This window comes from Siphateles boraxobius, unplaced genomic scaffold, assembly GCF_051911475.1.
Source record: "Siphateles boraxobius isolate OS27281-9 unplaced genomic scaffold, OSU_SipBor_1 65, whole genome shotgun sequence".
Lineage (NCBI taxonomy): Eukaryota > Metazoa > Chordata > Actinopteri > Cypriniformes > Leuciscidae > Siphateles > Siphateles boraxobius.
The window spans coordinates 18510001-18536935 of record NW_027509192.1 but is presented as its reverse complement, the minus strand read 5'-3'; the positions used below and the strand labels follow the sequence as shown (position 1 = coordinate 18536935).

Sequence of the window (26935 nt, the reverse complement as noted above, 5' to 3'; positions counted from 1 at the left end):
GTAATTAATTAATTAAAAAATATATCCTTGAAAAATTGTACCCTGTAAATAAGTCAACATTTTCCACTTTCGCTTTTATTTGATCTCTTTCTTTCTACAAAATATCACTACAAAAAAAAAAAAAACTCATTTTTGATTGTGACCTGGTTTGAAGCTATAAACTTCAACAATGTATAGTTGAATTACTTTTGCCTGAATAAAAATAATAAGTGTCAATTGACCCTTCGCTAAGCCACGCCCGAAAACCGTCACTGGCCAATCGTGTCTTAGCAACCGTAACTAGGCGCGGGAGGTCTGGCAAGCTTTCGAGCGAGGGAAACATGCCGAAGCGTTGTGCGTATGGATTGTGCAAATCTGATATCCAGTATCCTAAAAGTTTGGACGGGGGAGTGTAATTTTTTCCTTCCTGAAAATCTAAAAGCCAAGGGGAGAAATGATGTGCGCGGATCAAGCAGTGTGGGAGAACCCAATTCACAACTAAATGTCGAAAGGATTAGAAAAAACACATATTGCTTGGAAGTTGGAAATAATGACTGTTCTTTGTTCATAATGCACATGTTTTAACGTAAAATAAGACGTTTAAAGACAAGACGGAGGCACACTGACATACTTTAAAATATATTCCAGCATTTTGTTAATCGACGGCCTACTACCCCTGACTTTAGCCCAATCCGATCGCGGCTCTCCCGGAGTTAGTGTTATTCCACAAGATTTATGGATAAACTGTTTGATTTATAATTATTCGATTATTTTCACATTTCACCTACCCTGCTGTGCACGAACATAGCTGTCCCTCGATTTGTGTGTTTCCCATTTGAATGGTCAGTGTATGAGGCGCTGCTGCTGCGTCTATAACGTCTTTAGCTTAATTTTTTATTAAATTATTCTCTAATCGGTTGCATATTATGTCGTGGATATATCCCTCGAATGCATACTGCAGTCCCTTTTGTCTTACTCTCTCAGATATTTCACATGTTCGACAAAAATTACTAATTATCTCATTGGGAATGTCTGACACCGGTGCATACACACTGTAATAGATGTGCTAGACGCGAAAGCTTGACAGGCGTAGCAACAGTAACTAAGGAGGGCGGGGCTTAGCGAAGGGTCAATTGGTTAATGTAATGCATATTTCTTTTCAATTAGTACAATTTAACAAGCTTTTTTTGTTTCAAAAACATTTGCCATTATTTTACTTTAATACACTTGTCCATAAATCTTTTGCATAATCACACTTCAAAAATAACTTTATAGTTTCTAAATTAGAACTACATTACATTATATAGCTACACATGAGGAGAGAACGCTAGGAGAGCAGCTTTGAAACCATAAAAATATATATTTTATTTAGTTAAGCAATAAAGAAAATGATACAGTACGAGCTGCTGTATTCTGGGGTGTGGATAGTAGGCCTACTAATCCCATTGGTTGTTGTTTTATTGAGGGTGGGACACAGCCTTGTGATTGGCTGTGTTTTTGGTTGATCAGCCTCTCGGGCACTGAACGAGCCACCGATCAACGTCACCAGGATCTACTTAATATTCATAAGCTCAGCCTTTGCCATAGTAAGATTGGTGAATCTGATGCCGGGGCGGTCCTACGTGTCGTGTGGGGCTGGGCGTAGGCTGTACTGCTCTCTCTCACACACACACACACACACACACAGTGGAGCACATTGTTCACAGTGTAGCTACTGGCTGCTACATCTAATAAAATCCAGGAAAATCTCGAAATAAACGAAGTTCCCTGAAGAGTGACTGAATCCGGGGAATCAGAGGTGAAGTGTAAATTTTTTGCTATTAAACCATAAATCGTTTGTATGCAATGTATTGTAACGTGACTCAAAGTGGTAAATATTGTTTACCTTAAACATATTGCTATTATCGGCCACAATTGCCGTACATTTATTGTAATTATTAGTGCGTTATTGTAATTGCATGGAGAATGTTTACATATGAATAATCAGTCATCGATAGATCTATAGATTCCAGTACTGTTTTGTATTTTCTGTAATCTGTGTTTTATTCAAAATTGTTTGCTGAGAATTTTTAAATAGAAAACTCGTATAGTGTTTATTTAATTACTTTATATATAATTCACCCTTCACAAGAAAACCTGTTCAAGCATCTAAAAAAACTGAATCTGGTCAGTTTACATTGAATCAGACTCTAGTAATCGATCAAACTGACCATGGCTTCTCTTCCCGACAACTTGCACTTATTGGAAAAGATTTCAAGTCTAACACGGAATGTAAACATGTTGTCTAATTATCTGATTTGTTAAGTTTTGGTGGCATCCATGTGACAGTTACGAGTCTCTCTGTAAACTCGGGTGACGCCCCATAGCACCCGACGAACAATTGCAAATTCTACTATGACGAAGACTAGCTCATGTGTATTAAGTAGTTTGCGTCGTAGCATTCCAATGGCGAAGACTGCTTGCTGAATAGTAATTAGTTTCTGCTGACGTTACTTAGTAGCCCACCAATGGCAATGACTTGATCATGAATATTAAGATGCCTCAGCATAGTAGGATTCGTAATTTCTGGACTATGAAGAGCAGTGCGGAAGTTTAATAGTATGTTTTATCGCAGAACAAGCAAGTTTAGGTCGCTTAAGTACTTAAGTTGGTCTACAGAAGTTGTATTGCACCTCTATAATATTTTATAGGTTACTGCACAGTGTGATTCGTAGATTTTCTCTTTAGTTACAAAATGAAAGTAACCAAATGTGTTTTTCTGAAGACTTCTATACTGTTGACTGTTATTTCAGATAATCTGAGAAGATGATATCATATAATGCGACTCAATTTGATCAACTAATCCTTATTTACAGGGTGTTTAATTGTGAGGGACATATTAGCCTGATTATAGGCCTACTTGTATAAATTTGAACGAAAATCTGCTGAAACACAGGTGCGAGCCAGTCTGAGATGTTTATTGCTCTCAGTTGGTGTCCCAGACAGGTCTGTTGGTTGGTTTTGGGCTTGTCGGGTCTGCATTCATGCATTTTCAAAGAAACATTTTGAGGCCCCCCAACATTCTGTCAAACGATTCATTAAAAACATGTTACGAAATTAATTTAGTATATGGTACATCACTGTTTTGCTCTGGGATGCCCAATGGATTTGTTTGAAACTATTTTCATTGGCGAAATAGTGCAAAAACAGACAATGTTCTAAGACTAAAATGAAAGTCGCCTAACATTAACTTATTGTTTATTGAACTGTTGTATGAAATCAATAGGCTATCGTATTTGCAATCGTGCTGATATTCGGGAAAACAGCACTCTATGGCCTGTTATAAATATTAAAAACAAGAGCTCATACAAGGACATTTTTGACCCATAGCTTGAATTTTGGGGGCATTTTTGCTCATAGCCTCTATACATTTCCTTGATGATGGCGAGTGCAAGTGGAGGCCTCTTCTGTTGAGAGGCCCGTTCCAAGTGAAAAGGGTGAAACATAGCAAAGGCTGCTACTTTCAGGTGGCCTAGCCGAAGACCAGCCAGGTTAATCCAGTTATGACCATCTCAAACCAGTAAAGACTAGTGTTGTTCTTATTTACTACATTTATGCATTTGGCAGACACTTTTATCCAAAGCAACGTACATTGCATTTCAAGGTACACATTTACATTCTTATCAGTTCTTGCTTTCCCTGGCAATCGAACCCATGACCTTGGCTTTGCAAGCGTCAACGCTCTACTGTTTGAGCTCCAGAAAAGCTACAACTATTATTAATATATTCAGTTAATTGAAATAAAACTGAAATAAAATCTAATCTAAATATATAAAAAAACTTAAACTTATAAAAACTCAGGGTATCTTTACAAAACAATGGTGTACTAGAAACAGAAACGTTTTTCCTTTGAGTTTTTTGCGTACAGACGACAACGTTTTCAAAACAATCCCCGTTCACACGAATCTGTGTAAACGACTAAGAACGCTGTATTATTCATGCAATATTACAACAAAGAAAAACCAAGACAAAATCATCTTAAATAATAATAACAAAAAAAGTAGCGTTGTCATTTTGTAAAGAAAAACTATGTCCCTTTATGTAGTTATGAACATGTAGTTATACACATACGCATCACGTCATTGTACATTTTTGTAGTTTACAAGGAGACAATAACAGTATCGTTTTCAAAAATCTTGCAGTTTGAAACAAGTTTTCAAAAGTTTGCATTTTCAGCCCCCCAAAATCATTTAATTCTAATTGAGTTTCAGATATTTAGAAACATTCATATTTTGGTTGTTATTTATTTCATTTTCAATGTGCACATGATGTCTCATCCCAAATACTTCTATTGCATTTATCTGCAACATACAACCAATATCTTGAAGTGTCTGCAGTGAAGGGCAGCAGATTTAGGCTAGACAGATGTAATGATCTGGCTAGTGATGGTTATTTTGGGGGATGATGTCAGTAGCTCACTCAGCCTGGATCTGTTATGGTTCCTCAGTATTCGATTCCTTCGATTCCATTTCCCATGTGAGATTCCTTTTACTGTCTGATCCTGACTGGATATCACTTAGGCCTTCTTTTTTTGTGGGGTTGTGGCTCAGGGAAAATTGATACTTGAGATTCTATTGGGACCATTTACTTGTGCTCTAGCATAATCTTTAGCAAAATAAGATTTAAAATCACTGTAATTGTCTGGACATAAATGTTCTCAATGATTAGGCAAATAATATTCATTCCAAATCTTTGGTATTAGATATGTTTCATGTCCATAAAATGCAGACCTGATAATGTCAGTAAGTTTATCCTGAGCTTACTATAGGGTTTCAAAGTGACCTGTTCATATTTACCGCTCATGGTGACAGATTGTATGTATACTGCAGATCCTAGTGCCAATGTCTACTTGCTTTCACACTTTCCTGTAGTTTTTGAATGATAAATCACATTCCTTGTTTAAGAGAGCCATGTTGTTGTTTTCCTAAACAATCCGACTTGCGATATCAAAGGTTGTGTTCACACTTCAAAGGTCATAAAGTAACTATAATATTCTTATGCTTGAATGCCTTTGGCCGTGCTTTTTAATCTTTATAAATCTGAGCAAAAAACTGTTGAAAAAAATATGCTATAGTATCACCAAATATTGGATTCAATCTTTTTGCAAACTTGTTTTCTTTCAATTAGGAAGGTTCAAATTTACTAAATGCCAAATATGTCAAACAAAAATGTATCACGGTGAAGTGCGTCTATGTTTACCTGTTGTAATTAATACATGTTGTGTGCAAAAAAATATGAAGCCCAAAACTAACTTTTGAATAGGGTTGGAAAGTAACCACATAGAAACAAACCACACAGAAAACTCTAGAAACCTCATAGCAATGTGCAAAAATTGTATTGGAAACAAACTAAAGATGTTATTTCAAAACTGGGCACCCATTGTGTAAGTGTTGTGGCAGGTTTAGATGGTTTATTCCAGAGATAGTCTTATTATTGGGAGATACGAGGGTCCGTGGCTCTACCATTGGAGAAAGTGTAGCGGCTAACTTGGATCACGTGTGCCTTGATAACCAATCACATTACAGCATTGACGTCATTGAATTTCGTTCAGAGTTGTGCGACAGTCAGTCACTGTTTGCGGTTACTTACCATAGAAATCATAACTTTTGCGCAATTGACTTTTTTTGCTGTAAACTGGAAAAATAGATCCATCCAAAACTAATGTTTAAGAGCAAACATGTTTCAGATTTGCAGACAGGCTGTCGATTCGTTAAATGATAAGCTATTTCCTCACAAAAGCATTTTGTATTTAGAGTAATGAAGCCTCTCCCCCATTGACATTTATTAAAAAAATAGGCCTCTGTTCTCCTTCCCTGCGTATTGCAGCGTTAGCAGACATTACACTTTTTTTCGGCAAAGGTTGCAGGCTTGCCTTCATATGGCTTTGTTTATCCCCAACAGTACAGGACTAAGGGGGCTCATTAGGACCCATTTGAAGCCCCTTGGCACTTTGGCACTAATTATGAATCTTAGAAAGAGTGATATAGAGATCGCACTGGAAAGAACCCGATGGGATGTGTCTCTACTGATCTCCATCCCAAACAACAGGTTGCTCTGACAGAAGGCCCTAATCAAACTTTCATTGCCCTCTGAATGTGTGTATAATTCATTCAGTTCTTCCCTCGTTGTGCCCTAGTTTAGTTAAAGGGGTTATTCAAAAGATGGCCTAAATTTGGGCATACGTTGCTCAACCGTGTTAAATTGAATCTGAAAGTGGCAGTGTCACTCATCTCTGGTTTTGCGCAACTAAATATAAATGAACATCAGCAATACGTAACACATTTCCCTTAGAATGACAAATTGACTTTCACTGTATTCATGTTTAACTAGTTGATAAAGCACAATTTCTAATGACTCGCTTATATCAACAGGCTTTTAAAATGTAAATTTGGATATATTTACTTCTTATATCCTGCATTTTACTGCATGCACTTCATCAGTGCACATTATTTTATCATAAAAAATGTATAGTACTTCAGGCAAATCTGAAAAATGCGGTCATAATTTACACACCCTCATGCCTAAACCCAACTAACTTTTCTCTTTGGAATTGTATTTGCATTTCTCGAGCTTATGTACATTGCTATTACCTTTCAAAATGATTAGACTTGCTGTACTTTTTTCTCATGGTGGATGATAAAATAGCCAAAAAATTCTCATAGATTTGCTGTCATCCATATATAGAGCCAGCATAGATTATCATAAAGCCTTGAGGGTGTGCTCTTTAAATTTTGCCATTGAGGAACCTCCTATCTATGTAAAAATGTATACTTGGTTGTTGCTATATTTTTATTCTTCTATTACATTTAATCAATGTTTTGTTTGCTTTCAAGGGGTTAAGGGAGTAATGCATTGTGGCATAATGTATGAACTCCCTGCCCTTCAATTGCTCAATTGTGAGTGTGCGAGTGCTTGCGTGTGTGCAGTTACTCATTAATCGTCCAGCACTTTAGTGTTACTCACAAATACACTGTGCTGGACTCTCATAAGTTGCAGTCACCATAGTACCACCAAGACCCTTTGTCTTTTCATTAATCATTAATGCTGCAGATTCACTTCTGGTGATCTTGAGTTGCACCTACAGCCCCAATGACGACTAATAATAAAACTCCACACCCTGGGACTAATATAGTCTGTCTGGTGATGTGCTGTCATGGATGGCTGTGACTACAGTTGTGTCTTAAAGTGAGCCTTTTACTGTGTTGTGGGATATGTAGCAGGGGCAATGAAAAGTAAGTAGACCACAATAAAGAAATGCAAAGTTAAAAGAATGTTTTTGTTCAAAACACATTTGCAAAGTTCTTAAATATACTCTTTCTATTCATGTTAAGTTTTATATGATTTAAAAAATGTTCATACCATTTGCTAGAAAAGTTTTAATTCAGATATATAAAAAATCATATATATAACTCGAAAAAACTTTTCTATGTACTATGAATTAAAAATGGGCATGAAGTCAAAAATGTAAGGGTGGTACAACTTTTATTTGCAAGGTGAGGTTAGTTCACATTGTAAAATGGTAAAATGTGGTGTACCTCTCCAAAAACATAATATAGATATTTGTAATAAGAATAATTATTTTTGAAAGATAATAATTGTAATAATTCTTATTAAAAGAATAAATACTTTTTGCCTTGAAAAATGGATTTAAAAATAAGTTGACCATTTAATTATTTAGGTTGTTTCAGGTTGTAAAATGGCATGTAGCACAATCCACATAATAAGCATGATGCTATTTATAAATTAGTAGTAGTGTTTTTGCAAAAATACTTTTTTTATCTTGGAAATATATTTTAAAACTTTTTTGAAAATTAATACTTTTTATTTAGTTGGAAATTAAGGTTTATTTATACACTTTATTTTAAGGTGAAGTAGTTACATTGTACTTACTCAAATTTTTATTAGCTACTTGTACTTACTATAGAGTTACGGTTAGGGTAATGGTTTGGTTTAGGTTTAGTTACTTGTTATTATGCATAATTTACTATTATTACTATAGTAAGTACATGTAGTAATTAGAGATGTGACTGTAAGGAAATTTTCTCACCAATTAATCGATATGTGACAACACTGGTAATACCTCGATTTTAACTCGCTATTCCGGTGCGGAACAGAGCGGATCATAACCAACCGAGAGAACTGAACCACATCAACTTTATACAAAGGAAATTAATAACAAACACTTGTGATGATAAATTAATCTCCATAGCCGCTAATAAGAGGCGGGAAAACCAAACAATGGGAAACGGGAACTAATGAATAAACTAAAAGTCCACAAAAAAATTGAAACTAACAGAACATAACTCTTACAAGAACATTGTTGAAATTGTTTACGTGTATATGGTGTTATGAAACATTGTCAGTGTAGCATCATGCATGTAAATATAGTTCCCCCCAAAATAAAAAATTCTGTCATGATTTACTCACCCGTGTGTAATTACAAACCTGTATGACTTTCTTTCTTCTGTGGAACACAAAAGAAGATATATAGTAATCCAATGGGAATTAAACCATATGACCTCACTGGAAAACAACATTGACCACCCAAAACCAGCACTAACCAACCTATGACAGAATAACCAGTGAGGTTGAGCGATGGATGGTAGCTGGATCACATTCAGAGTTAGAAATGTTGTTTTAGACCATGCTGAAACTTGAAATGAAACCCACAAAATTATCAGTTATCAGATAAAAGCTGCAATGTGCTGCAAGCTCGGGTCTTATTTCAAGTGCCAGAATGCCTTTCATATTTCATAGTTTATCTCCTTTTTATCTCTATAAGAGTTTGTTCACTGAATGCCAAACAGTGGAAGATGGGAGATTATTCCATATTTCCTCAGGATAAATTCTCCAAGTCTCCTGGTCTTGGATCACCGCAATCGTAAAGGCCATGATACACCAAGCCGACAGTTGGCCAATGTCAGGTCTGTCGTCCAGTTTTTGTAGCATGTTCTGCGGCTTTTTTTCGGTGGTCGATTGAAAATATTTAATCAGTGGCGGAGAGTTTATTTGATTTATCTCATATAGGATGCATTTGGTTAATGATTAACGTGGGACAAAGCTCTAGTGATTATCTTCAGCTTCAGTGCATGCTGCTCAAATAGCAATGCACGACTAATCATAACTATGATTGAGACTGTCTTACGTAACATTATAAAGAGAACAATATTGTAATAAAACGTTGTGAATAATCAATTCATTGGGTTTAGTTGCTGTGTTGTTCCAGGAAGAGCACATCTACAATGGGAGTAATACATTCTGAACATCAGAGACGGCGTTGGTGACACGTTGTATTAAACCCCATTTACACCGCGGTGTCGGTAGTCGGTAGTCTCTGTACTGTAAAGACGCTTGTGGCCGTTCCCAGTGCTGTCGCTCTAATGTTATTGGTAGACTGTATATCTGGCCATATCTTAAGAAAATGCAATCACAAATGATATAAAATTATATAAAAACAAAGATATCATTCTAATTTGACTAGGAATTAGACTTAAAAGAATTAAAAGTAGCATTCTGCTGTTGGAGAGTGTTGTGATATAAACTACAGCAGTGCTCAGTGCATTAAATCATTAACCAGATCAATCAATGAATTAAACACACTCATACTGTTCAAAATGACTAAAACCTCATTCGAATTTGACAAATCATCAATTTTCTTGTCCCTAAATAATCAACATCATGCATCATATAATTGACAGCACAAATTATCAATGTATGAATTAAACTCACTAAAGCCATGTTTCCACCGGAGGAACTTTCCCCAGGAACTAGGGACTTTGGGCTGGTACTCTGTGTGTTTCGACCGCAGGAACCAGGGTCTAAATGAAGTTGCGGGTAAAAATGTCCCCCTCAGAAAGTCCCTGCTCTTGAGGTTGTACTATTTCACTGTTCAGGAGCTTTCGGGGGTGGACGCTGAACATGCTGATTGGTTGAGTTCACGCAGCATTTTGATTGGTTGACTCCTCAAAGCATTTTATTTCAACCACCATTTTTAAAAGTCTGTTGCGGTGCGTGCAGTTAGAGTTGTTTACTATTCGAATCAACAATGGAGTTTAAAATATACCACTAATGGACATACTAACAAGGATACTTTCCCAACTGTTTGTGTTCACTTAAGACATAACAGACCAAATTTAAGTGAAAACTTGCCAAGACTGGCATTTTGACACTTTTTTTGTGTATATTTGTCCATTTAAGCGCATACCCGAAGTACAAAGTAGCCTGTTGTCCGTGTTTCACTCCATCTCGGATTGCGTGCACAGAAAGCCGTCTGGGGAACAGCGTCTCTTTCACAGCTCAATAAAGGAAGACTGTATATTAATCATGTTACATGATCATGTTACACTTGACTGATTTGGATGTTACATACTGTAGGAAGGGCGACAATGCACGGCTTTTAAGGAAAGGAACAAAATGCGGCATCATGTTTTCATAATTGTAACAAGTTTGTTATTCCAGGAAGGAGGAGGGAACCGGCAAATGCTTCACAACTTTAATCCAATAAAATAAACAAACCCAAAATTAAAGTAAAAGCGACAGCCCCTCACAGATGACTGCCACACACATAAAAAACAAAAACAAATGTCCAGGCCTGGTCCTCTCTCCTCCTTCACTGTCGTCACTATCTTCTCCATTTGAGATACAAGGATGATGTGGCACGCATGTGACGCTCACTCACTCCACCGCCCGCCCTGCTTGCCACAATAATCATTGGAAGACAAAATCAAAACTGAAACGATTGCATCCCTAGTCATCAAATCATCTTTGAGAGCAAGGGGGCCCCCTGGTGGTTCAGGGGCCCTATTTGTCAGGGTTTGAGTAGGTGAAAGGAGACTGGACTCAAGTGGTGGACAATGGGTATTTATTAAGTAAAAAAAACAAAAACTACCCCAAGGGGGAAAACAAGTCAGACTTGGACTTGACAGCAAGGAAACACACGGTGTGGATATGACGACGAACCAGCACACGAGTGAAAACACAAGGAGAATAAATAAGGAAGCAAACAAAAAAGGGCAATGAGGGAGGACAGGTGGGGGGCAAATTAATCAATCAGGTAACAAGATGGGTGGGGTTAGACAATGACAGGAGAGGACATGGCACAAGGAAACATACATGACAAGCCATATGCTGACACCAAACATGACTAAAACACAAGCACATGGCCAGTAAAACAAATCACGAGCCATGTGCTAACGCAAAACGAGACATGAACACGCAGCCAATGAGAACACTCATAAACCACTTGTTCACACTAAACATGACAACATGAAAGCACATAGCTAGTGTTAAACAAGCTGTGTGCTACACAGTACAAGACATAACAGGAATATCATGGCTCTGTCACAAAACTAACCAATAGACTAGACCGAAGTGACAGAACCCTGACACTACCCCTCCTCTACTGGCGTCCCTAACAAGGAAAACCACAAAACAAGACAGGAACGTGACACGACAACTCACCAACAGACAACACAAGACGGGAAGATCAAAACACAGAGAGGGGAGCCAAGTTAGTGCCAGCATAACGGACCAGGAAGTCTTTAGAAGTGACCAGGGAGGGACAGGAGGGTTGGGCCAGGGAGACTCAAGGGGATCTGGAGTCCTGGCAGAGGGCCAGGGCGGTGCGAGAGGGACAGACCAGGCAGGCTCTGGCATGACTGGAATCCGAGCTGAGGGCAAGGGCGGGACAGACCAAGGAGGTTCCGATGGATCCAGGGGGGAGATCCTAGACAGAAGGATCACCGCCAGGGAAAGGGAGGCTGACACGTCATGGCAGGGCAGGCTGGACACATGCGAGACAGTCAACCCAGCACAGATAATCTTCCCAGACTTGTCAGGCTCTGGCAGGATGGGGCATAGGGTGAGGAACGGGAAACCCACAAAGATGACTGCTCCCAAGGAAGCACGGCCAGGTTAGTGGGCATTGGGCAGACAATACTCTGGGACAGGAGCAAACTCTGGGACAGTCTCTGTGGCCGAGAGAGCAGACGGATCTGGGACAGCCTCTGTGATTGTGGCTAACTCGAGACTTCAGGGCTGGATCCGAGGAAGCTAGGAGGGATGTGTGTGTGGCCCAGACACACACAGAAGGGTGAAGGCATAGCAGGAGTGAGTGGCTATGGTCCTCCTGGACCACCAGACCTGAGACCCCTGAAGTCAGGTCCTCCTGGACCACTGGACTTGAGACCCCCGAAGTCTGGTCCTCCTGGACCACCGACCGAAGGGAAGCGTCAGGAGCCCTCCTCTTCCTGCATATGGGAATAACTGCATCTGGTTATTCGCTGCAGCTTCTTCAGCCACCACTGGGGACTCTGCAGAATTTACCCCAGCAGAGGTTGCGGATGAAACGGAGCCATTCTTCCTCCTTCGTTTATGGGTCATTGGAGAACTGGGGCCTCCACTGACTGCAGGTGGAAAGGTGGTGGAAATTCAGTGTGGTGGAAATTCGTGCTACAAAGGGACTCCGGCCTCTTACGCTGATGTAACTGACATGAATTTCCAGAATGGCAGGTGCCCCAGCCTTCCCATCTTCCAAGGGCTGAGGGGCAATTGTGAGGCAGGTGTTAACCTCTTTAAGGTCCGCGTTATCGCTGTAGTCCAAGTCATCCACCACAGCCAGAAAGTCTAAGGCAAAGTCCTTGATGTTACGACCCTCTTGACGAAGCGAGATGTACTGGACAAGCTGGACCATCTGATCCTTCACTGAGGGTGGATCATTGGAGGGAGATGAGAAGAGGAAGGTTCCCATTGTCTGCTGAGTCCTCTGATGGCTGGTTCATTCTGTCAGGGTTTGGGTAGGTGAAAGGAGATAGGACTCACGTGCAGGACAATGGGTATTTATTAAGTTAAAAAAAAATACAAACAAAAACTACCCCGAGGAGGGAAACGAAACAAGGAGAATAAATAGGGAAGCAAACAAAAGAGGGTAACAAGGGAGGACAGGTGGGGCAAATTAATCAATAATCAGGTAACAAGATGGGCAGGGTTAGACAATCGAAAGGAGAGCACATGGCTCAAGGAAACATACATGACAAACCATGTGCTCACACCAAACATGACTAAAACACAAGCACATGGCCAGTAAAACAAATCACAAGCCATGTGCTAACACAAAACGAGACATGAACACGCAGCCAATGAGAACACTCATAAGCCACGTGTTAACACAAAACATGACAACATGAAAGCACACAGCTAGTGTTAAACAGTGTTAAACAGTACAAGACAAAAAAGGAGTGTCATGACTCTGTCACAAAACCAACAAATAGACTAGACAGAACTGACAGAACCCTGACACTATGCAACTTGCATACTTTGCATACTCTGGTAACAACAGAACTTGTGTCCATAGTTTGCTAAAGATGCTTTTGGAAAACGCACCACAGATTGGCTGGTTAACTTAGCAAACCAGTGTACAAGATAAAAAATGAAAGTGAACGAAAGCAAGTGAATGATGAAATGCTGCTTTTTTTACGGTTTGTATATCTGCAAGCTCTTCCGGTTTTCCTTTTTTAAATGACTCATGTAGACTACTTTCACCTGCTGGAATGTAGATTTACTTCCTCTCATTCAGGTGTATAAGGTACATGCTAGTTGGCGGTTGACTGTAGTGTTTGTGGTGTGTTCAAGTGCAACTTTTAGGACCAGACTCAGGTAACATGAGACAACAGCACAGTCGGCTTTCACTGTCACTAGTTTTTTGATGTCGGTTTGGTGTGCCTGGACCTTTACATAGATGAATAGCTAAAGAAATAGGCAAGGTGCTACATCTTGTAATAATTTGCAGACTTAGAAGTCCTGAAAGTCAGACAATAAGACTTTGAACTTATTATATGCTAATTTCAAAAAAGTTTCGCCAACAAATATTTAGTCAAGCCAAGTCACATTTATTTATATAGCACTTTATACAATCCAGATTGTTTCAAAGCAGCATTACAGTGATAAAAGTCAAATGATTCAATGATGCAAACAAAGTTAATTTCCACTAAAGCAGCTCTGAAAAGAAAATAGTGTCATTGTTCAGCTGACCCAGGACTGTTCTCCTCTGGGCAATGAAGGAACACGGTGTCATTATGATTCGGGCTGCGTCAGAAATCAGGTTGTATATCGGTAGCATCCATAATATTGCATCCATGAATCCTATACTAACCATACCTTTAGGCCTGAAAAGGATCTTTGTTGTGTCTATATAAGATCTGAAACATCACTGAACATGGAAGCAGTGGGAGGTTTGTTTGTATTGATCGTTTTGCTGGCTTCTCCTCAGGTGTGGTGAGTGGTTGAAGAGGCGTGAAGGAATGACTGAATATAAACTGGTGGTAGTGGGGGCTGGAGGCGTGGGTAAGAGCGCTCTCACCATCCAACTCATCCAGAACCACTTTGTGGATGAATACGACCCTACTATAGAGGTAATGTGTGTGTGTGTGTGTGTGTGTGTGTGTGTGTGTGTGTGTGTGTGTGTGTGTGTGTGTGCACATTCAGTGATCTCAGCTAGTGATATATATCATCTATATAAATAATATATATGCTAAGGATGCTGATACACATAATCTAAAATCGTCAGGTCATTGTGACTTATATTAGTACATTATCAATAATATATCAATTTGTTTTAACCTAATCAGCTGAAGCTGTTAAGATAATTACGTTAATTCATTAATGCTACACTATGTAACTTTTTTATTAATGAGAGATTGCAAAAATAATCCATCTTCCAAACCATAGACCCTATCGTACACCTGGCGAAATGCAGCACCTAGCGTGACGCAAGTGTTTTTTGCTAGTTTCAGCCCAACGCAGTTATAATTTTCATGTCCTGCACCACGTTGTTTAAATAGCAAATGCATTTGTGCTCATCTGTGCGCCCATGGGCTGCTGGTCTGAAAATGAGGTGTGTTCGGGCGCATTGTTGACACGTTGCTATTTTGAGGCAACTGAAATAGACTGAGACATTGACCAACAAAAACTTGGTCTAAAGTCAATAGCACAATATTTTTGTCAACGCACGTACTCTCTGCTTACCTCACACACAGGGACGGTCAGCAGCACACAAACATGCCAAATAAAAAATAAAGGATTACAATGTAAAAGATTATTATTGTGTACATAAAGATATGGTGGAATCCGGCTTATCCTGTAGATGGTCTGCTTGGCCACTTTAACCTCGCGCACGAGCAGATCCGTTTCCTCTCTGGAGAAGTGTTCAATTTTTATGTTTGCAAATTCTGCCATGTAAATAGCGAATCCACCATGGTGCGAGTACAGCTGGCTTTTAAAGGGTATGGGAGATGAGACTCTGATTGTTTTTTTGCACGTTACGCTTAAAACACACGCATTACTCATTAAGATAACAGGGACAACCCTTTGAGACCATTTTAAACCTTTTAGACCAACCCTTTTAGACCAACCCTTTTAGTCGGGCGCACCGACCATTTTTCCCATCGTTAAACTAGCAAAAGTGGATTCGGACACAGCATAAGTGCACTTGTGCCGTTTGCTTTAGACCATGCGCTTAGATCCTCAGAATATGGCCCCGTGTCTTTACTTTACTCAAAACCGTAATGATTTATATTTTAGAGCGGTCAGGCTTGATTTCATGGGAAATTGCATACATAATCATTTGCCTGTGCATTTCACATCACAGTATGATGTAGTGTTAAGATGAAAGTTAGTTGTTAAAACAAGCGAAATATTGACCATGCAAAACAGCAAACCTCCGTGGAATTACTAGTTGTAAAACCAAACAAATAAAAAAACCTGTCTGCAATAAAACCTGAATCAACATTTGCTTGGCTTGACACCAACATTTGTAAGTATTTAAAAGTGCCCCGGAGATGGCTCATACCAAAGACTTTCAATGAAATTAAGGTCTGGACTCAGAGGAGCCAATTCATGTGTGAAAATGATTATTAATGCTCCTCCCAACCATTCTTTCACAATCTGATCCTGATGAATCTTGACTTTGTCATCCTGGAATATGGCCATGATGTGTCTTCCTACATGTTTGTGAAACCATGAAATGAAAAGCTACACACTCCATCAGTTAGTGTTAGAAGTACTGTTTCTAAACATATAACATGCTAGAAACAGAATAATCACTGCAATAATAATCCAATAATAGACTCTTAAGCATTTGCCTATTTAAATCCAAACAGTGACCTTTTTTTTTGGCCGGGCAGTGTCCTATTATAGTACATATACTAATTTCATTTTAATTTTAGTTTAAGTTTAGTAATTTTGTTATGTTCTTATTGTTTGTTTTGTCATTTTTAATAATTATTTTATATTTATAGCTTTAGTATTTTTTTTTTAGTTTTCGTAATTTTATTATTTATTATTTTTTAAGGCAACATTCTACTTTTTGTTTATATAATATTTACATATTTACTTAATTTAGGTTTATTTAAAATGCCAAAAATGATTTTTAATACTTTCAGTTAACAATAAAAAATAAATCTCTTATACTGTATGTCATGCTTTATTATACTGTCCGTTTGTTCGCTAGATGCGTTGAGCGACCACTACAATCTGGCCCTTCCATTCACTCACTCTCTCTCTTCCTCTGCACACTCAGTGTCAAATAAACCCCAGGAGTTTCCCCTAGGCCTGCATTTGCTTCCAGCATGAGGGGTGTGTGTGTGTGTGTGTGTGTGTGTGTGTGTGTGTGTGTGTGTGTGTGTGTGTGTGTGTGTGTGTGTGTGTGTGTGTGTGTGTGTGTGTGTGTGTGTGTGTGTGTGTGTGTGTGTGTGTGTACTTGCTTCTACATGTCCCTCTTTCTAACTCTCTCTGCTCTGTTTTCCCACCACACCCGTCTCTGGACAAACAATGTCCTTTTTATGGCTGAAATTGCTAACACACTTGAGCACAGAGACGCAAGCTTATGTGTCTGACTGGACACATCTCTACAGTGCGTTTGGTGTTTCAATCCTTATAGTTTCGTCCCAAAGTTCTTTATTGTGCACATTTTTAGAAATGTAATTAAAAGACCTCAAATCAAGTTCATGGCTGTGAAATAACTAAATATTTTTGGCTACTGAGTAAGACAAAACTCTATGTTTTCTGTTTTATTGATGAAAGCAAGCATGAGTTGGGTATTGATGTCTGGGTGTCTCTGTGCAGGACTCCTACAGGAAGCAGGTGGTGATTGACGGGGAGACGTGTCTTCTGGACATCTTGGACACTGCAGGTCAGGAGGAGTACAGCGCCATGAGGGACCAGTACATGAGGACAGGAGAGGGTTTTCTTTGTGTCTTTGCCATCAATAACACCAAGTCCTTTGAGGACATTCATCAATACAGGTGTGTGTTTGTTTTGTTTATTTATTTGATAGGGACAAAGCATGTTAGTGAACATTCAGTATAAAATAGAAAATGTAAACAAGCCGGATTATAGCAACATTGCTAATTTAGTCCCTAGGCAGGTACACACAAGAACAAATACTCAACTATACACACAACACTACAAAGAGACAGATAGCCCAAACACATTTTATAAAAATTTCTAAATAAAATGTTTACACAACTAATTCGTCATAAGCCACTTTTTCAGATGATAAGTGTGATAAGAAGTACATTGTCTTATTGACTGTGGTAAACTATTCCAGTTTTTGCTTCCTATTATAGATAACACTTTCTGACCAAAAGATGTTCTTCTATATGACACCTCGCAATCCCCTCTAATGATAGACCTGGTACCAATACCACAATCTGTCCTCTGTTTTATAAATTAATTTAACAGGTGGGGCAAGCCCATGCCAGACCGTATAAATAAAGCAAGCACATTTTTTTAGAATGTTACATTAATGAAATCAAAGCGCTACTTTCAAAAGCGCTACTTTTCAGGAAATAGAAAAAACACTGTATTTAGAAATAAATTAAACACTGTGTTGCCAAAGTTGATATTGTGGCTTTATAAATGGCACTTGCATGTGTCATTATATTATTAACATTTGAACAAAAGCAAGCTCAAATTGAGTTACAAGTTTTTGACCAGTGAATGACTTAAGTTTATAGGTTATAAGGTTTACTGTTGCTATATTTATCAGGGTCCCGCCCACACTCCCGTTCCCGCAGACTCATTCGCAAGCACAGCTGTCAATCATGAGGCTACACTCCGTTTTCATATCATGAAATAACTAACTAAAACCAAACTTATTGGAAAAACTAACACTTGAACATATGTCTGCATGATAAGAACTACCTAAAATGATAAAAACCATCTTTAGAAAAAAAATATTTGAAGTGTAATCAGATTTTTTAGTTTGGCTCACGTCCCATTTGATTACATGGAGAGGGCAGGGTTTATAACCTTTATAACCACTTGTGTGCTATGCACCGGCTGTTTAAGACAGGATTGCTATGACTCGACGGCAAATGCTGGACTGAGACAGTTTTCTCCTCAAATACATAAAACATTAGCCTTTATAAATATTGTGTATCTTATTATTCTTCCTATTGAAATGACTGCATTTCATCCACACAAATTCTCTGAACAATAGTAAATGTGACTGCACCTTAACAAATAGTCTGTTGTCTACATTGTACATTCATATTATTTTGTTTATTTATTTATTTGACTCACATTATCCATTATATGACACCTGAAGTGGGTGAATATCATAATCTGTCTGAAGTGCCCCTATTATGGTTTTTCGAATATTCCCTATCATGCAGTGTGTAATATAACTGTCTGTGAATGTAAACAAGTCTGCAAAGTTGTCGAAAGTGTGCGATAAATAACGTTATTGTCTCCCAAAAGAAAATCATCAAGAATTCCAGTCTCACTTCCGTGACCTGCATACGTCACGCAGTAACAAATTTGCATAATGCTCATGCTATGATCTTCATTGGCTGCACACGAACAACATCTACTTTGACCCGCCCTTAAACGCTGTAGCTGGTTCGCGTTGTGTACATGTCAAGAAGACACTGTTTTATAGGATGATGATGGGAAGAGTCAGTAGCCGCGTTCCCATTACCCTTCAAATTGCGCAAATTGAAATTGTGAATAAAAATACGCCCAAGAAGAAACTTCAATTTCGCAAACACTCCCATATATCTCAAAAAGTGTTTACGCATCTCATAAGGTGGTTTTTCAGGCAGTTCAAAAAAGGAATATTTGGCAAAACTGCAATGGAAACAGAGGGTTTGGACAGAAGACGAGACAGAGTTCTTTATTAAACTCGTAAAAGACAAAAGATTCACGGGAATACTGGATTCTAAACCACTAAGAAATGGCACAATCAAGACCTCGAAGCAGATATGAGAGAAAAACACCCAGAAACACCTCATATGTGTCGCTCACAAGTAAATGGGGCTTTCCTTGCTATTAATGTTTGGATAACACGCCTACGTCTCCTTCGGTAAAAAATAATGGCTAGTGCAGTGTCTGCGATATACATAAACCTACCAACATCCATTTTGAAAGGATTTATTGTGAGAGGAAAAAATTACGTTTCAGTCACATAACATCGGTTAATGGAAACGTCGTCATTTCGCATTTAGTTTTTTATTGACATTTAGAAAATATCGCAAAAGTTTGGTGCAAATCTGTATTGGCAAGTGGCTAAAATTACCACAGTGATACAACACCAGTAAACCTTTTGACAATTGCTTTTCAATTCTCTGTTTGGTCTAAATGGGATTTACAAAATGCTTATCCATTAAAGATGGGATAGTATTTTATTTGGACAAACTTGCTCCTCAAATTTACAACCTGTAAGTTTGATTAATTATTGATGTATATATTTTCTATGTATACGGGTGTTCAAAATGTTATTATATTTAATTATATATTTAATTTTTGCAATTGTATAATTTATAATTTATTATCTTTTTTTGGTGGGTTACCGGTTGGGGGTGAAATGTGACCCGGCGTGTACAAAAAAGCTGATGAAAGTAGCATATTGCTCCCTTATGTGAGACCATCCACCCTGCGACCTCCGTAATTACGTTGGCATTGCCTCTGATTCACACTAGTATCAACTCTTATTGTTATTTAAAAGCTTGTTTGACGTCACAACAGAAACTCAACATGGATTACACCGTCGGATCCTTAAATTGGATCTTTGACTGAGGATTCGTTGCGAAATATTCAGTAGTTGTGCTTGAAAGGACAGCAGAAAGTGAGATGGAGTATTATAGTGCAGTGCCAGTGAAATCGATCCCAACTCAATTAGACTAAAGGAGAGAGAGAGAGAGAGCTTTCAAGGGCATGAAAGGAGAAGGGAAAAGGAGGATAACTAGATTATATCAATCAGATTGTTGTTTGTGGATAATGGGGTCTAGATAATGGGTTTTTAATGTAAGAAGTACAGTACAACATGGGTAATAGTAATGCACTGTTTAATATCAGCCTCAGATGGCAGTTGTGTACATACAATATTCAATTTGCATTATACTTTATTCACATTTGGCTTGAAAACTTGTAAGTTATTCTATGCAGGTTAGTCTTAATATATCTGTATTATTATATTTTATTTCTGTCTGTTGTGATTTATAAAAAAGTGATTTATGTTTGACCAGATTATGAATTTCGTGGCATTCGAACCTATGACTTTGGCGTTGCTAGTGCCAAACTCTACAGAAAGACAGCAAACTAACCATCATATAACTACATTATGCATGGAAGACTCGACTCAGAATTGATTTGAAGCGAGTTTGATGTTAGCATATTGCTATGCTAACAACACAATACCAAAGGCCCTTAACTGTCAGCATTATTTTATAAATTAGGTATCATTCGAAAGCTTTTTGAAATCGGACATTGCGGTACCATGGAAACGATACTTTAAAACCTTTTAGCGAGCTCCTCCCCCTACCTGGCAGCGTCATATTACATCATTTATATTATAATCAAAATGTTTCTAATTTAGACAACAAACATATCGGGCCCTATTTAATCATCTTAGCTCATGGTCTAAAGCGCACGGTCCAAGTGCACTTTTGCTAGTTTAACGATGGGAAAAATGGTCGGGTCAAGTAATGTCACCTTCATATATTTAGCGCTTTTTACAATATAGATTATTTCAAAGCAGCTTTACAGTGATAATAGGAAATTAAAGGAAAATAGATTGTTTTAGCTTAACAGCAGCTCTAGAATAAAGTTATTGTCCAGCTAAAGTTATTTTTTGATTTACACGACACCGTTCTAACAGAAAACCCTTAAAGTGCTCCGGCCCGCACATTTACACAACATCAGTGCCTGGTGACTTGAGAACGCAAACCTTGAAATAGGTTCTAAGGGTTAATTTTTTTTGAAAAACATTATCATTTCCTTTCTGTAAACTTCAAAATGCGAACCCCGCAAAACACTGGCTGCGTGCACATGCGCATTAAGTGTTTAGTCTATAGGTATGCGCGTTTGAATATAAACGTGCGCCGGTGTGTAGTCTTTCTTTACAAATTGACCTCACCAAATTACTTGTCTGGCCTTAAAAATTCATAATACACAATTTTTTGTCGCTTCCGCGCATCCATGTGTACCAGAATAATTTTTACAACGTTTAACCTGTACAGAGGTAAAAGGAAAGAAAGGGGGCCTTCACAGGGGAGAGACTATTTGACACTTCAGGACTGCGTTGTGGTCGTCTACAGGCTTCATCAGGTCTGGATACGGCCTGAATCCGGCGGACTGCGGTAAACCTCGGGATAAACAGAGAGACAAATAGCGTAGACGCCATTCTTCTTATGATGCAACAAGTACATCAGGATTTATGGGAAGTGTTTCTGGTTCCGGCTGACCTAATTTATGCAGCCTAACAATCATTTAACTGATTTGAATAATAGAAATGTATACATGCTGCCTAACATTGAATTATAGAAGTTGATGTATTATGTAGGCTAGGTCAAAGAGATCTGATTTTAGTCTAGATTTAAACTTACAGAGTGTTTTTGCTTCCCAAACAATATTAGGAAGACTGTTCCAGAGTTTTGGTGCTAAATAGGAAAAGGATCTACCGCCAGCAGTCGATTTATATATTCTAGGTATTATCAACTGCCCGGAATTTTGAGATCGCAATGGACGTGAAGGACTATAATGCGTTAACAGCTCGCTCAAGTACTGGAAAGCTAAACCATTTAGTGCTTTGTAAGTAATCAGCAATATTTTAAAATGTATACAATGTTTAATAGGGAGCCAATGCAGTGTTGACAGAACCGGGCTAATATGGTCATACTTCCTGGTTCTAGTAAGAACTCTAGCGGCTGCGTTTTGGACCAGCTGTAGTTTGTTTATTATGCATGCAGGGCAACCATCCATAATAGCATTACAATAATCTAGCCTTGATGTAATTTAGATATATTTTTAAGATGGGAGAATGTGGTTTTACAAATACTAGAATCGTGACTTTCAAATGAAAGATTGGTATCAAAGAGCACACCCAGGTTCCTAACTGACGACGAAGACTTGACAGAGCAGCCATCAGGTGTTAGACGGTATTCTAGGTTATTACGTGTGGACATTTTTTGTCCAATAAATAGAATCTCTGTTTTTTTTCAGAATTAAGTAGTAGGAAATTACTAGTCATCCAGTGTTTTATATCAGCTATGCATTCCGTTTATTTTGTGATTTGGTAAGTTTCGTCAAGGCGTGAAGAAATATACAGCTGAGTATCCTCAGCATAACAGTGAAAACTAATGCCATGCTTCCTAATAATATCTCCTAAGGGTAGCATGTAAAGAGTGAACAGCAACGGTCCTAGTACTGAGCCTTGTGGTACACCATACTGAACTTGTGATCGATAAGATATTTCTTCATTTGCTGCTACAAACTGATAACGGTCAGATAAGTATGATTTAAAACATGCTAATGCAATTCCACTAATGCCAACATCATTTTCGAGTCTATTTAAAAGAATGTTGTGGTCAATAGTATCAAATGCAGCACTAAGATTGAGTAACACCAATAGAGAGATACAACCATGATCGGATGATAAGAGCCGGATGATAAGTGTAAAATAAGATTTTACACTTTTTTTAAGTGCTTTTCACTTCAGTAATAATCTGCAGAGTGTATTCCAAAGCATTCATGAATTGCAACCATTTAAATTTGGATGGTGCATTTTCACATTTATGCCCAAAAAGGGGGTGACAAGTTAAAGGGTTAAAGGTAAGTCAATTTAGTCATCAGCCATCTTAGGAATGCACTAGGTGTCTTAGCTAATTGTTGAAATTAAGTCAAGTTCCTCCACATTTTGTTCACGATCAAATGTCTGCCCACAGTCTGCAGATTATATTTGACTGTGACATTTTGGGCTTTTTTGTGCACAGGGAACAAATCAAACGGGTGAAGGACTCCGATGACGTGCCCATGGTGCTGGTGGGGAACAAATGCGACCTCCCGACTCGGACAGTGGACACGCGGCAAGCGCAGGAGCTCGCCCGCAGCTACGGGATCCCATTCATCGAGACCTCTGCCAAAACCAGACAGGTGAGTCAGATTGTGTCTGTCCTTGTATTGCTCAACTGGTCAAGGTTGATGTGGGATTTAGAACGTAATTAGTAAAATTATCTGATAGTTTTTAGAGAGAGTAAATAGTACAGTAATGTAATTACACTGTTGAAGATGTAATTAGTAGCTAGTAATTAATGACTTTTTTAGAGTAACTTACCCAACACTGTATAAAATTACTAAAATCAGACACACACACACACACACACCTTCATTTTTGGTCCTTAGATGATCACATTACATGTCTGTAGAATAAAATTAATAAATATTTTAAAATAAGAATAAAAAGATAGTAATTAAAATTGGCAACTAACTGAAATAAAACAAGTTTAAGGTTTTTGATGTATTTTATTTTATTTCAGTTAACGTTTATTTTATTTCAAGTAAATTTTAATATAATTTTAGTTTTAGTTAAATATAATAACCCTGCCTCAAAATAGAAAACACCCCACTGCTGATTGTATCTTTTTGAAGTTTTTCCAATTTATAGCTTTAAAATAGGACAATTTTAATAGGACACAATTTTCGATGGATCTATATTTTGGTTTCTGTGTCCAGAATTAGTCTCAAGGGTTTAATGGTTCTGCGAGATTCTTTGGATTTGCAGTTTTTAATGCTGTAATTCTCCTCATGGCCACCTACACACACACACACACACACACACAGGATGTGTTGTATAACACTGCAGGGAATGACTCACAGCTGCTTTGTGTTACGCCAATCTGACGAGAACTGCGAGGTAAAGACCAAGACCACACTTTTATCATCTTTTACTCTTGGCTGTCACAGTTTCATTACTAGTTGTGGGTTTCCATGTAGTTATTTAGATCTAGTCATTTTTTTGGTTGTCACATTTGTTACTCATTTTTGAGATGTGTGTAAGTTTCTGACCAATCACTCACTGCTCTTGAAATCTCTTGATAGCATCAGCATTGAGGGTTGTCTTTTCTCATCATAAGTGTACATCTCTGCAGGGTGTGGAGGACGCGTTTTACACGCTGGTACGAGAGATCCGTCAACACAAAATGAGGAAGCTGAACCCACCAGATGAGAGTGGACAGGACTGCATGAACTGCCGCTGCGTCGTGTCGTGATTTAAGGTGCTTATATACACATAATGACATGCCTAATGTTAAGCAGACAAGCAGACACAGTAAGCAGACAATGTAAAAGATAGTGAAGCAACTGCATAACACATTGGTTTCGGTCTTCAAATTACTCACTACTCTCTGATCACGCAAAATAAGCTGCAAATCATCACTGACAATCAGAGAATTGCTGAGAAATGTCATAGATCAAGAGTTGGCAACCTTGGACATGCATGCCAGCAATGGCGAGAGAGAGAAATATTATATTTACATATTTATTAGTCGTGTTTGTTTAGGCAAGCATCACTATCACTATATGTATCTCATTCATGCTCACTGAGTTTTGTATGAAGAACATTTTTTTTTCAATAAAGTTTTATAAATATCTCTAGGCACATAATGGGATTTTCCCCACCGTTCCAAAGTAAAATGTTTTTGTGTTTTATAGTCAATTACGCTGAGTTAAAACAACTGAGTTTAATCAGTTTTACCTGTGATCAAAGTGAATTTTCAGCATCATGAAACTCCAGTTTTCAGTGTCACATGATAACATCACTGACTTGCTGCTCAAGAAACATTACATTTACTGTTAATAACTAAGTTGAAAAATGTACTTATTTATTAATTGTTTTTAGTATATTAATTGTGTTTTTTTATTTGTGTATAATATAACCAACAAAAATCCAGTTCTTATATATATAAGTATATATATATATATATATGTGTGTGTGTGTGTATATATATATATATATATTATAGTGTTTGTTGTCTCCCTTTTAATTTATTAATTTAAAAGAAAATGAAAAACGTTGTTTTATGGATTAATCGCGATTAATCACATCCAAAATAAAAGTTTGTGTTGACATAATATATGTGTGTGTACAAATATTTTGTATATATAAATACACGCATATGCATATGTATATTTAGGAAATATTTTTATGAATACACTGTATGTATATATATATATTTATACATAATTTATAATATAAATAAATATTGAATATATTAATGATACATTTTTCTTGCATGCATATGTGTTTTTCTTGCATGCATATGTGTGTATTCATATATACAAAATAATTATACACGTTACACACACATATATTATGTAAACACAAACTTTTATTTTGGACTTTTATTTTCTATTAATCGCAATTAATGATTGCCCAGCCCTAATTATGGATTTAAAAAAATATGTATAAATAATTTAGTAAAAATGTATTGCAGTACTAGAAAAAAACTACAAAGGAAAACAGTCAAGATACATTATGTTGTTTTTGGCATTTTAAATTTAAATTTAAATTGGCAGTGAAATTTCATGAGAACCAAATGTCATACAAAATTTTAATGGTCCAAAAAGGCTTCAGTTTCCTAATATAAAACATTTTATTTTACACTGTCCTTGTTATATAATATGTAACATATAATTACCATAGTAATAACAGCAAATCATGCATAATTACATGCAACCAACCCCTAATCCTACCCTAACCCCATAGTAAGTACATGTAGTTAATTAATATGACTCAGTACTCAAATATATAATATTACACAGTAACAATGACACCTTAAAATTAAGCGTAACCAAAAACATAATTTTTCTTTTGATTTTGGGGTGAAATATGACAAAGACATGTTTTTAATTTGATTCACCCATATCTACACTTCCGGTTTTCTGGTCCCCAGCTGACTGGCATGTGTTGGGAGAAGTTTACCCATGGTCTCGTGCGGCAGACTGGACCCGAGAGGAAAGACGTGCCGTCTCATCTGAACCCGACTGTTAAGGAAAAGCGAGCAAGGCCTCCTGCGTAACGAACAATTGAAACCGGAAGGAGTCTTGCTTTGACCACCCGGGTGACCTCTCTGGCTGTCCACGTCTGCTTGATAAACACCACTAATGACTTACTCGTTTATGTTCTTTATTTGTAACCCCAGTGTACTCGTGCTGGGCGACTCTGTGGATCTCTGCTAAATTATTGTTCTTGAAGTCTCAACACTGGTCTTAAAAGGACTTGGCACATCTCATGACCTCAACGTCACACAAAAACCTTCCTCAGCTCCGATGGAAAAGACTGGACACTAGTGACCTCATCCCGTGACCCCCGCCCCCCCTCAGTTGCACCTCATAGAAAGCATATATCGGTTGGAGAGAATGGATGTCGGAAACTATGTACAAAATAATCTGTATGGAGTTGTTTTTGCTTAACGTGCAGGTTGTTTTAACATAACGTTTGTGAATAGGGCTTTGTGGAAATCGAAACGGAAGCATTAGTTATGTGTGCTGGTATATGTGTATGTTACGAACGAACGTTACCATTAAAACATTAAAAAGGCTGACTGAATTTTAAAAAATAAATACTGTTGAGTTGTTTGAAGAA

General features: G+C 37.8%; 1 protein-coding gene across 1 annotated transcript; it reads left to right on the top strand.

Moving 5' to 3' along the window:
* Nucleotides 1-1623: 1623 nt before the first annotated feature.
* On the top strand, nt 1624-26935 carry hrasa (HRas proto-oncogene, GTPase a). The gene is made up of 6 exons (XM_077211406.1): nt 1624-1777; nt 14285-14426; nt 17137-17315; nt 23286-23445; nt 24441-24566; nt 26244-26935. The coding sequence occupies exons 2-5, from the start codon at nt 14316-14318 to the stop codon at nt 24558-24560; spliced, it is 570 nt and encodes a 189-aa protein (XP_077067521.1). The 5' UTR covers nt 1624-1777; nt 14285-14315; the 3' UTR covers nt 24561-24566; nt 26244-26935.